A 15340-nucleotide genomic window follows, 5' to 3' on the forward strand; every position below is an offset into this window, starting at 1 on the left:
GATAATGCTATTTGGGGCCTAAGTTTATTAAAAAGTCCTTCTCTGTTAGAGACACTTGCTGATGAAATTACATCATGTCTGACATTTGCTATAAAATACTCCAGTGGGGGAAGCTGGGACAAGATTGGCAAAACACTGCTAAATGACAAGGACATGGAGGGGGGGGTCATTATACTAATCTCTCTACTTTTGTGTATGTGTAAAGCCCAATTCATAAAAAGTTAAATAAAACAAAATCAGAAACCGGAAACGCAATGAAGACCAAAACCCAAGATTGCAAAACACCAAATCTATATTTACATCCACATATAATAACATAACTTTAAGCTGAAATATATCATAAATAAAACAAGTAATGTCTACTGCTTGACAACTTAGGCATCAACAATCATAATAAATCAAACTGGAATGAAATAAATACATAAACAAAAATCCAACGAATTGTACCTCTATTATATGTACTGTTGTCTCAAAAGAAAAAGAAAAAACATAAAACCAGTAGTATCCCAATAGTTAATACTGATGGGCAAAAACATATTTTGAAGTACAGGGCTGTGAGGAAAAAATTGACATTTTTACGCATTCAGAAATGTGGTTGGAAAGAAGAAATCTGAAAGCCCCCGAAATTCCAGCATAATACAAAATTGGCTGTTTTCAAATAGATTTGGTGATTTTTTTTAAATACAGTTTTAAATTTCAGCCCTCTATTATTACATACCCCCTTTAAGATTTACATGTATAGTCACAGCAAGCTTTCTGTAACACTCATTGAATCAGGCAAAGATCGAGTCAATCATTTTGCAAATGTGTTAATCTTCAAAAATAGGCTATAAAAGTGCAAAACTATGAAAACAAAATCTAGATTATGTACATATGGCTCAGCTTGTGGACAGGAAAAAAGGTAAATAGTGTACACTTTCCTGATACAAAGCACTTCATTGCAATGCCAGCGGACGGATCTCAAATTAGGTCCCCCTTTAATAACATGGGAATTAAGACTTTTATCGAGGACCTATCATATGTTGCATAATGAAAAAAACGCAGAATTTTTTTTCCAGGTTTTGTTATTTTAGGACTTTACACTTGGCTCTAATGGAGAAGGGCAGGGCAAGAAAAACAGTGCAAATTTATTTTTTGAAACAGTTTCTTAATAAAATAGTCTGTGGCTGTTAAACCCACATACTGCTGAATATTATCAGCCATGGACTGCACATTAAGGGAACAGAACTTTAAAATACCCAGGAAGCCAGCTGGTGGCTGTCTTCTCTTTAAAACCCAAATTGCACATGCACTGAGAAAAACGTTGCTGCTTCAAAACAACCAAAAGGGAGAAAGGCAGGAAGACAACTGAGGTCTCGAAACAGATCCTCGCTTCCCCGATTCCCCGATTCCCAGGAGGCTCAGCCAGCAGTTCCTTATTTAGAATCAATGTGTTTATAATTAACTTTAACACAGTTAACCCCAAAGCCAGACACACCAAGACTTCTAAAATACAAACCGAAGATTTACCAAAAAACTGTCACTGCCTTTTAAATTGCTCCCCGATATTTGTAAATCACATGTATAATTTAGCAAGCTTTTATATATTTATACTTATATAGGCAAAGGCCCCCCAAAAATAAATTCCCTCCCCCTAAAATGATTAATTTGATAGAAAACAAATCTAAATAACTCCACTATGGTGTGGTATTTACTCAATATCTGGCTGCTCTGAAATGCTTCTTAAACACAATCTTTAAATCCTACAAACCACACCCTAGGAAAGAATGGTGGCGGTTCCAGGACCTTCTGCAGAGCAGCTAGAAACAAGACTGCATCTTTCTCAGCGGACATGCTCAAGTTCACAATAAAAGGGCACCAAATTCAGAATGGCTAATTTCAATATAAGCAGCACATATTGATAGAGGGTCAATACTTTTGTCAACAATTTTAAGACAACAATAGATTGTGGAGGATTTAACATCATACAAATCATTGAGAATTTTTAAAAAACACATACATTTTAAATGAAACAGCACAAATAGCAGAAACTGCTCAAGGTGATGAACTACATTAGAGAAAAGAAAACACAGTATTTAAACGAACAGGTTTCCAACTTATCTATTTACAGATTTCTTTACCTGAGGTGCAAGCATTATATACTTTCCCCCCACCCCACCCTCAACCCAAACAATTTTTTTTTTTCCAGCAGCGCTCAAGTATGCAAAAAACTCCACTTCTTTATTTGGTCAATTCTAAAAAAAATATTATTCAGAGACAAAATAGAGATTTCCAGTCTCCATTTGTGTACAACCCAACTGTTCCAACTATAGTTTTTATTGCTATTTGGTACAAAAGTTAACAGAACAACTTTACAAAACTGTAGTGTTCCTTATGTTATATGTACAGTACAATCACAGCTTATTTCAGTAGCTTTCACCATTCGCTTTCTCAAAGGATGAACTAATGTAATTCCACGGAGAGTACACACTTATATCCATCAAAACCTAAGGGAAAAGAGGTTTAAAAAGTAATTAAGAGAGAACTGAATAAGGTTTAGAAAATTCCTTCTTTTAAAAATTGTCTAATAAATAGTAGAACTAAGAGCACCTAGAGATTCAATTGGTTCCATTTAAGCAAAAAATTTTCAATGGAAGTTATCAGGAGACTAAATACATAACCAAGAGTTCTGTAGGAGATGGTAATAGATAATGAGAGTGATTTAACTGAAAGAGTTAACCAAGAACTGGAATTCCTATCAGCCACACCCAGCCACCTAGACTTGGAGTAACCATCCCCTCGTCCTAGAGGAGGCGAAGGTGCACTTGACAGCACTATCGTTCAGCCAACACCCATCGAGCACCAGTGAGCCCAGCAACGGGTACCTCCTCCTCAAGCTTAGCAAGTGGTAGAAAACACACACAGGGAAGAGGACCCAAAATGTAGTTAAGGATCACGACAGGCATATCACATGGGGAAGCCACTAATCCCAGGGAAAGAGTTTACAGAAATGACAAGTGAGCTGGTCCTGAAGCATCCAAAAGAAGCTGGCAGGTAAAGTGGGTACAGCAGGAAGGTGTCTACAGACAGGGACACCTGCACGCAGAGAAGCCCAGAGGGGACAGAGAAAGGACTGGACAGATAGGACAGTTACCCCTTGCCATTACAGACAAGTTGTACGATGTGTGGCAAGTCACCTGTTACTAACCACCTGCTCCTTATAATCCATATTTTGTTCTGATGATTTAATCTCACTCCTCTGCTGGGAATGCTTTACCCACTAGCATTCTGCTTATACTACCGTGAGTGGGAGAGAGGATTCTGCTTATACTACCGTGAGTGGGAGAGAGGATGCAGAAGCTGCACAAGGCCGATGCTGTCCAAGGAAGAACGTTTTTGCATCTATCATCTCCTACATGTGTCCCCTTGAAAAAATGGAGAAATTCTACCCTGGCACCTGAGCATCTCACCTCTCCATCTCTGTATCCCTAGCACCTAGCAGGCACCCAGTGAAGAGGCTGTCACTGAATATATGGTGGTCATTTTATCTGTTCTATGAGCCCCAATTTTTCATGCAATTTTATTGTTAAGCAAGTCCTAGTGCAACCCTTCAGTAGACATCATGCCCTCCACCCAAACTAAATAAAATAACATGAACCTTCTACTTTCCCTTCTCCCAATCCCCATCCTCCATCCATTATAAAATCTCTAAACAAGCTCCTAGCTTTAAACAAGCGCCTAGAACTGAAAGGCTGGGGCACAGCCTTTGGGGTGGGACAGGTCTGTGACAAAAATTAGGCTCCTGCCACTCTCTGGCAGAGCGGGGTTTTGGGCAAGGTATGCAATCCAAGTCTCAGTCTCCTCGCCTTTAAAGTGTGGACAGTACCGCCAAATGCAAACTTCTCCTGTAAAGGACCAAGTAGTTAACTATTTTCAGTTTGGCAGGCTATGTAGTCTATGGCACGACAACTCAACTGTATGGAAAGCAATGGGAGGCAATATGCAAACATATATGGGAGAGGCTGTGTTCCAACATATTTATTTACAAAAACAGGTGGAGAGAGTAGTTGCCAATCCCTGACCTAACTCCCCTGTTATAAAGGATTAAATGAACTCATATCTATAAAACTTTTTTCAATGCAGCACAAAGTGATGCTTATTAGTAAATTCCAGCTATTAGTACACGGTTTTTACTATTATCATCATCACAGATATCCAGAGATCTTCAGCACTCTAAGTTTTAAAATACCCACAAAAGAAATCAAAACTAAAATAAAAATCAATTTTATTTTAGATTGCACAATTTAAATGCTTTATTTTCAATCACATAAGACCAACACATTATATTTAGGTAAAAATATGCTCACCTTTTTTCCCCAAAATAAGAAATCAAGTTTTTTTGTCATTTGGTCGATAATGTGCATTCCCAATAAAATTCTCATAGTTTCTCTTCTGTAGCATGCTGCTAGATAAGTGTTGATAGGACACAGGCCTTTTTCCTGATTGAAAAAAATGTAAAAGGGTAATTTAGAGTAAAGTTTAAGCAATTAAGTGAGGTGTATATAATTTGTTAGATGTTGAGTTTCAAAACCCCTAAAGCTGATAATGCGATCAGAACACACAAGTCACATACATGTGGCTTGCAAATTTATAGCTGAAATGTTTTTAAGCAAAAAATTTGTTTGCACAGAATTGTGTTTAAGTCACTAAGGCTAAAATCTAGGTGCCGGGTTGTCATAACTAAGAATTAAAAACCAAAAGAAAAGGGCAGCATAAAGTATTTGAAACTTATAGACATCCTGGACCAAATCTGTGTGGAAGAATAAAAGTGAAAAAAATACTCATTAAGAAGATTTGACTTAACAGAGTCTTTTCTAAAGCATAAAGACACAGTTTTAACATACGTCTAACCATTTTAAACCCTGAAGGAGAAAAAAGAAGATTCTTTTAATCAGAAGGCAGCAAAAATTAATATTTCATCATGGTTTTTATAAAACTCACTGGAGTATGTCACAGCAAATTGTTTTTTAATTTGGCATCCCCTACAAGATCAATCGCCATCAAGTTAGTCTTGATACAAGTGTTGCTGCTGCAGAATCTTTCAGTTGAAACTAACATAAACTGAGAGGTTTAAGCAGATTTTGTCTCAAGGTGACACAAGCCAGCGTAGCTCACACATGATAATGCCAGGCACCACAGTGGTTTAATCAAGTTTGCCAAGTGAAATGAGTACCCACAACACTCTGATCTACCTGCTCACAGGTACAAGTGCATGCCAGACACCTTTGTGAAAAGGTGCAAGAGGAAGCACAAGCTTGGAAAGCATTCCGTGTGCAAAGTAAATCACCGAGGGGGGAAGTCTGCCCCTGCTGGGTCAAGGGTTTTCACTAGCTATTTACCGAGGACCCCCTCCTCCTGTGTGGGATGCACCGTGACAGATTCAAAGGTACCTAAGACACGGTTTTTACTCTGAAGAGGTCGCAGTCTAACGGGGTGGTGAGACTTGTACAGAAATCCCTCCACATCCCAAGGCAGTTTGGAATTGTGTGTGGAACAATACCGTAACTGCGTAGAGAAAAGGCCAGGATGAAGGCCCAAGTGACACCCAGGATTTCAACTATCAGGAAAGGAACCGAGCAGCCGGCTGTTTCTCAACTTTTTCCTTTTCCTTTGAGATACCTGGGGCTGGAGATTTTAGTCGGGGACCTTGTGTGTGGGAGGCCAGTGCTCAACCACTGAGCCACATCCGCTTCCCTAACTTGCTTTGCTTCTTTTGTTTCTTCAGGAGGCACCAAAAACTGAACCCAGGACCTCCCATGTGGGGGGCAGGCTGAAGCACATCCACTCCCTCAACCTTTTTCTATTTTCTTCATTATGACCCTTCTACAGAGAAATAGTATTGAGAGAAAAATTAAATACAAATGAATAAAATCTTGCTGGGTAGGGCTGAGCTTTGGAGTGCTGCCAACGCTCGAAGAAAGCCATTGCTCCCCAAGAACTAAGCCGAGCTAACTGAGGCACCAGCCCCAGCTGGCTCCACGGGCCCTCAGGCCGTACCTTCTAGCACTGAGCTGGAGGCCTGGCTCCCAGCAGGTCCGCAGGCCGCATGCAGGGGCCCCGAGCCGCCGAAGGGCTTCTGGGCCGCGGGCCCGTGGAGGGCGTCGACCTCGCCCGGGCGCAGGAACCGCTGCTTGGGGGGCAGCCCTGCGGGCGGCGGGCAGACGCATTCCTGAGGTAACAGGCTCGTGACTCCTCGGACGACGTGGTACTTGGGGAGCTCGTAGCCTCGCCTGTAGTTGGGCCCGGGCTGGTCCACGTCCAGGGTTATCACACTCGTCTTGAGTCTCTTGGGAAGCAGCTCGCTGAATTCCCCGCCGCCCCGGCCGCAGAAGGGGTCTCGCCCCGGGGGCGCCCACGGGCTCTCGCTCTTGGGAGGGAAGTCGGGCCCGCTGCCGCCGCTGCCAACGAGGACGGGCTGAGGCGGAGCCACTGGGAGAGGTTTTAATTTTGACTCCGGTCTTTTGGTTTTATCTGGTGCGGGAGAAACACTGGTTTTAGAAAACATCTCAGACTGCTGCTGCCTGCCGGCGGCGGGGCCCGGCCCTCCGACGCTCTGCGGGGGCCTGTGGGACTTCAGGTTACTGGGGACTAAAGTGCTGGGGTCCAGCCCTGCAGGCGGCGGCGCTTTGCCTGGCGCCGCGGGGCTCTGCTTGGCTTTCTCGGGCGGCAGGGACTTAGCCTGCACCGGGAGAGCCGACCTGGGCTTGGGTTTATGGAAACTAGACAAGGGAGGCACATCCTTCCCCAGTAAAGCTGGAGGGCACCCCGTACGCCTACTTCTAAGCAGAGACTTGTTCCTACAGTTTTTATGGATGTCGGGGTTGTATTTATGCTCCAGTCTCTGGTGCATCATTAAAACTTCTGGATAAAATGTCTTGAAGGTACAGAACGGGCAGGTGATACTAGGGATTAAACTTTTACTCAAAGAAATCGCGGGGCAACTGTGAAGCGAGCCCAGGGATAAATTCAAAGGTTTTTCCTGGCAGTCCACGTTTGGCTTGTATCTGCAGTCTCCTGCAATCTCTACTTTCTTCTCTGTGTGGCTGACTTCGCTGACCTGGGGGGTCCTGCCATCTGGGTGAGGAAGGGGAGTAGCATCCATTTCTGTTTTACAGATGAGGTTATTTGCCTGAGGTTCCACCGTGGACCTCTTTTTTAACATGTCCAAGTAAGTAGGGGCAGGAGCTTTGTTCATCTTATCAGCACTGTCGTCAGTTGCATTTTTGTTGAAATCCTGAGTATCTCTGTGTGCTGGTGAGAGGACAGCACTGCCCAGAACATTCTGGAAGGGAGAAGGCATCTCCTTAAGTTGCTTTGCAGGTGGACTGCCTTTAACATCTTTGGCACCCTCAAAATATCTTTTCAAATTTTTGGTTTGCACACTGTCGACGGTTAACAGCGCATCTTCGGTCTCCTGACTCTTAGCATCACTCTTGATGTCGGGGGCAATGTCGATCTGCTTGTCCTTGTGATGTCTCTCCAAGTGATACCGCAGAGATGTCTTCTGGGCTGCAGCATAGTCACAAAATTCACATTTGTATGGTTTTTCGCCTAAAACGAGAAATGTCGTTCTATTACAGAAGTTTATGAAAAGCATCAAAATAGATCTTCAGAAACTAGAAGTTTACAGACAGAATACAGGGCTCTTTCCTCTCCCCTCTCACTTAATAATTTTCATATCCAGAATTTCTCCTGAGTTGTTTATCACCCTTACTGCACTAAGTATTTGAATGCATGAATACATGCCTTCACATAGACACTAACAAAACAGCAGTTTAATTTTATCTTCATAACAGTCCTATGGAAGGGATTGTAATTATCATTCCTTTTTCACAGCTAAGGACACTGGAACACAAAATGGTTGATAACTTGTCCAAGGCTGCACAGTAAGTGGAATAGATGAAATTTAAGTTTATGCAGCCTCCATAAACTACTGGTACAGCTGCTTCTACAATCTAAAGAAAAGGCTACTAAGTTTGTTTTCATATCATACTAAATTATATATTATATATAAGACTGTTGCATTAAAAAATATTAAAAGGGAAGCAGATTTGGCTCAAGGGATAGAGCGTCCGCCTACCACATGAGAGGTCCAAGGTTCAAACCCAGGGCCTCCTGACCCATGTGATGAGCTGGCCCACGTGCAGTGCTGATGCACACAAGGAGTGTTGTGCCACACAGGGGTGGCCCCTGCATAGGGGAGCCCCACGTGCAAGGAGTGCACCCGTAAGGAGAGCTGCCCAGAGCAAAAAAAAAGTTCAGCCCGCCCAGGAGTGGTGCCACACACACAGAGAGCTGATGCAGCAAGATGATGCAACAAAAAAAGAGACACAGATTCCCGGTGCTGATGACAAGAATACAAGCGAACACAGAAGAACACAACAGCAAATGGACATAGAGAGCAGACAACTGGGGGGGGGGGGTAGGGGAGAGAGAGTAGAGAAGGGAAGAGAAAAAACAAATCTTAAAAAAAAAATTAGGGAAACGGACTTGGCCCAGTGGTTAGGGCGTCCGTCCACCACATGGGAGGTCCACGGTTCAAACCCCAGGCCTCCTTGACCCGTGTGGAGCTGGCCCATGCGCAGTGCTGATGCGCGCAAGGAGTGTCGTGCCACGCAGGGGTGTCCCCTGCGTAGGGGAGCCCCATGCGCAAGGAGTGCACCCCGTAAGGAGAGCCGCCCAGCGCGAAAGAAAGTGCAGCCTGCCCAGGAATGGTGCCGCCCACACTTCCCGTGCCACTGACGACAACAGAAGCGGACAAAGAAGACGCAGCGAATAGACACAGAGAACAGACAACGGGGGGGGGGGGGGATTAAATAAATAAATCTTTAAAAAAATTTACAAGTTTTAATAAATGAGTGCTAGGACATATAAATTAAGTGATATACTAAAAAAAAATTAAAATGACAGCTGCAGTCAGCACACTAAACCTCTATTCTGAAGCTATTCCAAGTATCTAGCACCATATTTATTTTTTAAATCAGACATACGTGTTTAAAAAAGAAATTAAGTAGTTCTTTACCTGTATGAGTTCTGAGATGAATATTGAGGTAATAATTTGAACGGAAAAACTTTCCACAATACCTACACTCTCTTGAGGATGTAAGATGCTTTATTTTTCCTCCATCATCATTTTTATCTTAAAACAGAAACAAAAATATTTATGTAATAGCTGAAAAGCACATGAATAAGGTATACTGGCTTACATTACATACATATTAAGTATTTTTGATATAAACATTTTCTGAAAGCATAAATAAATTCTTAGATTAGCATTGGGGTACATCCAAAAAAGCTGAAAGCACACTAAATGTTGTCTTGATGTTTTATCACCGTAATTATACATGCATGTGATTTTTTTCTTCTGGGTGTAGCACACAGTTCACGCTTTACAATTTGGCACCCTGTGTACCTTACTCCCGAGAAAGATGGTTTAGCAGAGGACAAACCCAGCATTCGGTCTCACTGTGCGGGACCCAGCAGGATCCGGACGCCAGGAGTGAGCTGAGCCTTTGGCTGGAATAAACAGCTTCTTCAGAAGAAAGGATTTAGAGAAGCAAGCCAACAAAAATTGTCACTTCTTCTCCCAACCATGGGGGGAAAGGGGAGTTTATTTTACAACAGAGCAAGTTACCACTAGAGGGTGGTAACTTACCATTTTAACAGAAAATTTAAACTTCTGGCTTGGGGCCAACACCCAGGAAAGTTTGTCAAAATTTAGCCAAGTTTTGGAAAGCAGACTATATCATCCTAAGCACTCGCCTGCACAAAAGAGATCCTACAATTCAAAATCTGTCCTCAAGATGACAAGGCGTTAAACTTTAAACTTCTTTGCAGGATTAGTACAGCATGTCTCTTTAGTATGATAGAGTTTAAGATTAATTTGGGGCACTAATCAAATGATGATTTTAAGTCAAACACCAGGGGCTCCAAAAGACAGACATGCTGCAATCAAAATACTTCCCCCCCACCAAAATGAATATACATGATCCAGCTAAATACTCTTAATTGCAGATGTTATACACATTAAGATAGCAACAAAACTCTGGTTATCTCTTAAAATTCACCATAAAACTCACTTTGGTTTGAAAAACTGTTATTTCCAATTAAAAAGTCTAGCCCCACCTCTTCTATATTTCACATAATAGATTGCTTCGAGGTTACCACCGGTTTAAAAAAGCACGTTCTGAGCAGACCTTGGTAAGTCCCCAGGTACAATTAAGACAGGACCATCCAATCCCCCCGTATCCTTCAACTCCCCTCTAAGAAAATTGTATTTTCATAGAATAGAGATAGTCCATTTTGTGATCTCAAAATACATCATGAAGACTTTTAAAAAATGACTTATGCTGCGCTTTTTGATCCTCTTAGAAGTAAATCTACCAGGTGATAAAGTAGGGCTAGGGGATGGGAAGGTAAAACTTAAAATGTACAGGGTTCCTATTTGGAATGATGGGAAGTGTTGGTAATGGATGGTGGTGATGGTTAACACACCACTGTGAACACAATTAACAGCACTGAACTATATCTACCTGAACAGACCAGAAGGGGAAACAACAGATTGCATATATAGTAACGGAATGAATTTCCTTTCAAAGTCCATGGAACTACACTACAGGGAGCCCTAAGTTAAACTAGGTACTTTAACCAATAGCGCCATTATAAAAACGTGCTACCATCAATTGTAACAAATGTTCCACACCGACGCAAGGTGGTGGTGGTGGGGTGGTATCTGGGAATCCTGCATTTATGCAGGATTGTCCTGTAAACCCACAACTTCTCTAATAAAGAGAAAGAGGGGGAAAAAACAACTTAAAGGTACTTACTGCTATAACTTTCAGCTAAACTTATCAGAACCTAAGCTAAATATTTATTTAGCAGTTACTATGTGCCAGGGGCCTTATATATACACTATATTAGTAATCAAAACATCCCAATAAGGTAGAAGGTACTTTAATTTTCCTCTTTTTGATGAGGAGACTGAGGCAAAGACAATTTGGGTCACTTGCCCAAAGCCTCCTAGCAAGTAAATACTAGAGCCGGAACTGAAATCCAGGGAGTTTAACTCAGAGGCTCTAGTTTAATTACAATAAGACATTTCCCACATCTACAAACCACATATTCTGAAGGGAAAAACAAATGCAAGGGGAAGGAGAAAGATATTTTACAAACAGTCAATATGTGGAACTGACATGTTTTAAATCCAGTAGCAATTCCTAAAGGATTCTACTCTTGAAAAAAAATGAAAAATAAATCTAGAGAAAGATTGATAGGATATTAAAATAAACCTAAACTAGAAAACCACCTAATATAAATTTAGGAAAATGACTTCCTTAATATGGAACACCAAGCTTACCCATCATACCCAACTAGCTTGATTTGTATCTTGCTGCAATTTCCTACTTCCAACTACAAGTCAGGATTTATGGTATGTTGCATCGTATCTAAAAAATTATGAAATGTCGTTTAAAAAAAAAAAATACAGGGCACAAAATTTCCACATCTACCAGGTTCCTGCTGTTTTAGCACCACCTTTGATTGCACAGTGCTGTTCTTTAAAGAAATGCAAACCTTTTACAAACAGGCTATTGAAATTATCCTTGGGAGGTGGAAGATGAGGGTTGATGAATCAATTTTGCAACAGAAATCAGGGCAAAGAAAGGTTAAGCAATATGTAACCGGTCACAAAACAATGCAGTGGTAGAACCGGAACTAAAGGCCAATTTCATTCCAGCATTCCCATCTGTTTACTAGGTATTTTCTCTACCCAACGGCCTGGCTCAAGCTTCCCACTTGACTCTTCTGCCCACATCACCGATTAGTGGCTGACCATTTCATTTCTTTCAGAGACACTGGGACACCTCACAGGCCCTGATTCCTGCCCCATCACTGCACATCCCTACACTGTACGGAGCATTAAAAGGCATCACCTAGAAAACCAGAGCTGGGTTTAAAGACCTTTTTTATGATGTCATTACAACACCATAATGTGTTTTCTAGACTTCTGAAAACTAAAGATTTGTAGTATGCACAGCACTAGGTTTCCTGTGTGCCAGGAAACTCAAAACAATCAAAATATTTGATATGAAAACTACTGCTCTCGTGTCGGCCACATGATCAGAAACAGAACAGAGTATTGGTTAAAGGGCAGGTGAAGTCCGGTATATTGTCCGGCCAAGTTCATCTCTGCTCTCACACAGTTCTCAGTAGACTTCAAACACACAATAAAATTACACTAAAAGGAGAACAACGAGGGCATTTTCCTTTAACCAGAGACCACTCGTAAATGATATTATTTCTCTAAAACTAATTCAGGTTCTCAAATTTCATCTATGATTATGTCCTATACATCAATGGTTTGCAAGCTGTTTTTAAACAGCAAATTCCTTTATTCAACAGTATTAAAATACTAGGAGAAGCAAGGTATGAAATGGAAATTACAGTGGGGCTACCCTGGTTGAAGTGAAGATGAACAAGGCTCAAGCCACAAGTGGAATCCTTTGTCCTAGATACTCCCACTGGGCTCAGGAAATACAATATGTGAACAAGCCTTCAGAGATAGCTTGTTTCCTATAAATGCTGTTAGCACACTGACAACTTTACTGAGCAAATGCGATTAAAAAAAAAAAAAAACTCCAGTGTATCAACACCTCTTATATTTCACAAACAAGTCATTCTGGTTACAATGGATAGGAGACTCTGACATAAAGGACAGTGTGCCAGGCAGCACCCAATGGTGTCTCTAACAACAATATTCTTGCTCTGTTGACAACCATTCCCAGTGTATTTTGTGCTCCCTAGAAATCCATTTGGAATAAATGCATAAGAAATGAGCCTTGAGAGAAAGTGTGTTGTATAAAAGGATAAGGTGATCTTACAGATAAGATCAGGAATGCTGGAAAAACCAGCAGGGCCAGGGTCGCTCAACCTTGACACTACTGACATTTGGGTCCCATAATCCCCTGTTGCGGGGACTGTCCTAGGCACTGCGGATGACCAGTAGCATACCTGGCCTCACTCACTAGCCACCAGTAGCACCACCACCACCCCCAAGCTGTAAAAATCAAAAATGCCTCCAACATTGACAGATGTCCCCTGGGAGGGACAATCACCCTAGCTGAGAAGCATCACTTTAGGCTGATGCAAAACCACACTGTGTGTCCTTTGTTGGCAACATGCAAAATCAGAGGGAAGTAGGTGTAGCTCAGTGGTTGAGCACCTGCTTCCCAGGTATGAGGTCCTGGGTTCAATCCCCGGTGCCTCCTTAAAAAAAACCTTGGCAGGCCTTTTACTCAACCCCATTACTACAGAAATGGACTTACCAGGGTGGTACCAAAAAGAGCCTGCACTCAAACCCAGTTCTCCAAATTCCGGCTACTTGCCAGTGTTGTTTGGGATGAGAACAAAGGGAGAAACAGCACGCAATGGTGCAGCTTACCGTGGAGGCCGTCGGGAAGCCCATCCTCAGATCCATCTTCAGAACCGCCTTCTCCTCGATCAGGGACTCCATTTTCATCCAGAGCAGCAGTGAGGTCCGGAGAGCATGTCCTAGGCTGCCTTCCATCCACTGACATGGTTGGCGATTCGGTGTCCGTCCTTCTGTCCTTCTTGTGTACTCTTGAGTGTAAGACCAGCTGGTGGTAGGTTCTGAAAGCTTTGCCACATTCGGCGCAATGTGTCGGCTTCTCTTTGCTACTGGATGATTTGGGATCTGCATCCACAGAAGGCACTTCGCCGTTGGCGTGCCGAGGCTTCTCCTTATCTTGTGAAAGGCCTGCACAATTGCTTCTATTTGTTTTGGACTTTCCAGAACCTTCCGAATGGCTTTTACTCACGCTCCAAATTTCTCCAAGTTCTTCTTTATCTGAACACGAATCATCGTTGTCAGTACTTCCCTCATGCCCTGGTTCCTTGACTTCTCCTCGGCCAACGGCAACTTTTCCTTTGGTAGCCAACTGCCAAGCCTGATAGGTGATGAATGGATCAAGCTGAGGTATCCATTTGGCTGGCTTCTTAATATTTTCAGGGTGAGATTTTGGTCTTAAATTAAAAAACTGCAGGAACTCTTCCTTTGTTGATGGTGTTCCCTCTCGAGAGTCTGTCTGTGTATCACTGGGAGTGGAAAGTGTTTCTTTGGCGTGCATCTTACTGTGCTCAATGAGACCTTCTTTATCTAGGTATACAAAGCCACAAACCATGCAGATTTTGTAAGGACATGAAATGCTTTCGGCTGCATGCTCCTGGACAACCTCATTGATTGTTACTGGACTTTCCAAGCCTTGCTGTAGTCTGTTTCTAGCCCCGGATTTCCCAGTGTGTGTTCGCATGTGATTTTTAAGAAACCAGGGCTCTTTGAATCTTCTTCCACAGACATTACATCCATAAGTGAAAGAATCCTTGTGTTTCTTCATGTGGATCTCAACATCAAAAGCTACTCTAAATGTCTGCCCACATACTTCACAGCTAAATTCTTCATTTTCTTTGCAATTCTTGTCCTTCGGAGGTTCTGTTCTCAACTGGCTTTTATCAAGAGGACTAAGATATTCTGCTTCCACACGCAAAACTGCTGGTTCACAAAGTATAGGCCGATGTTGCATTAAGACATGTTTATTAAGATCTTCTGAATGGGTGAAAGTCTGATTGCAAAACATGCAGTCCAAAGGCATATACCCTTCGATTTGGATTATGTTTTTTTCCTGCGTAGCTCTGAAAGGAACAGCAGCAGAACCCTTTATTGACATGATCTCGTCCACCTCCATCTGGGTTCCAAGTGAACTGCCAAGAACTTCTGGCCCATCCATGTACACTAAGAGAGACTGGGTTGGCATGCTGCCTGCTCGCTTTAGGATTGTATGTGAAGTAAGAATCTCCAAGTTCCGTTGCAGACTTTCTGGAATTGGAATAAGGCCACTTGTTAAGACTTTTCACTCACAGCTCCAGCAGCCCTGGGCTTCAAAACCGAGGGCCAATATTTATTATAAAAGGTCAAATGAAAGGAGATATTCCTCTAACTTCTTAGCTTCAGAAGTTTTAGGAAACTCAGTGAAAGACGATCACTGGTTCTTTCCACACACAAGGCATACAGACTCCCCAATGCTTTGTTTCAAGTATGAATCAGCACAAAGCATTAGTTCTCTTTGTCTCCATTGAATTTGAGTGATTCAGTTGAGCAAAAAGTCAATCTTAGCAATCTTGAGACAAGGGATTTCCAAAATCTAGAGAAAAAAAATAGAAATGTTACCTACACTTTGAGATAAAAGTCTGAATGGCTAGGAGGACTCAGTGGGTCTTTTCCACACAG

At 42.2% G+C, this 15340-nt stretch overlaps 1 protein-coding gene across 4 annotated transcripts in view; it reads right to left on the minus strand.

Moving 5' to 3' along the window:
• Window positions 1–274: 274 nt before the first annotated feature.
• The window catches only part of ZNF217 (zinc finger protein 217), a 39759-nt gene continuing 24693 nt past the window's right edge, over window positions 275–15340 (minus strand). For all 4 annotated transcript variants that reach the window (XM_058287243.2, XM_058287244.2, XM_058287245.2 and 1 more), the window contains 5 exons: window positions 13478–15254; window positions 9062–9178; window positions 6037–7590; window positions 4347–4478; window positions 275–2486 (listed from right to left, as the gene is read on the minus strand). In XM_058287243.2, the coding sequence (XP_058143226.1) occupies window positions 4369–4478; window positions 6037–7590; window positions 9062–9178; window positions 13478–14867 (3171 nt within the window). In that variant the 5' untranslated portion in view covers window positions 14868–15254 and the 3' untranslated portion in view covers window positions 275–2486; window positions 4347–4368. The remainder of the gene's footprint in view (window positions 2487–4346; window positions 4479–6036; window positions 7591–9061; window positions 9179–13477; window positions 15255–15340) is intronic.

This window comes from Dasypus novemcinctus, chromosome 24 (genome assembly GCF_030445035.2).
Source record: "Dasypus novemcinctus isolate mDasNov1 chromosome 24, mDasNov1.1.hap2, whole genome shotgun sequence".
NCBI lineage: Eukaryota > Metazoa > Chordata > Mammalia > Cingulata > Dasypodidae > Dasypus > Dasypus novemcinctus.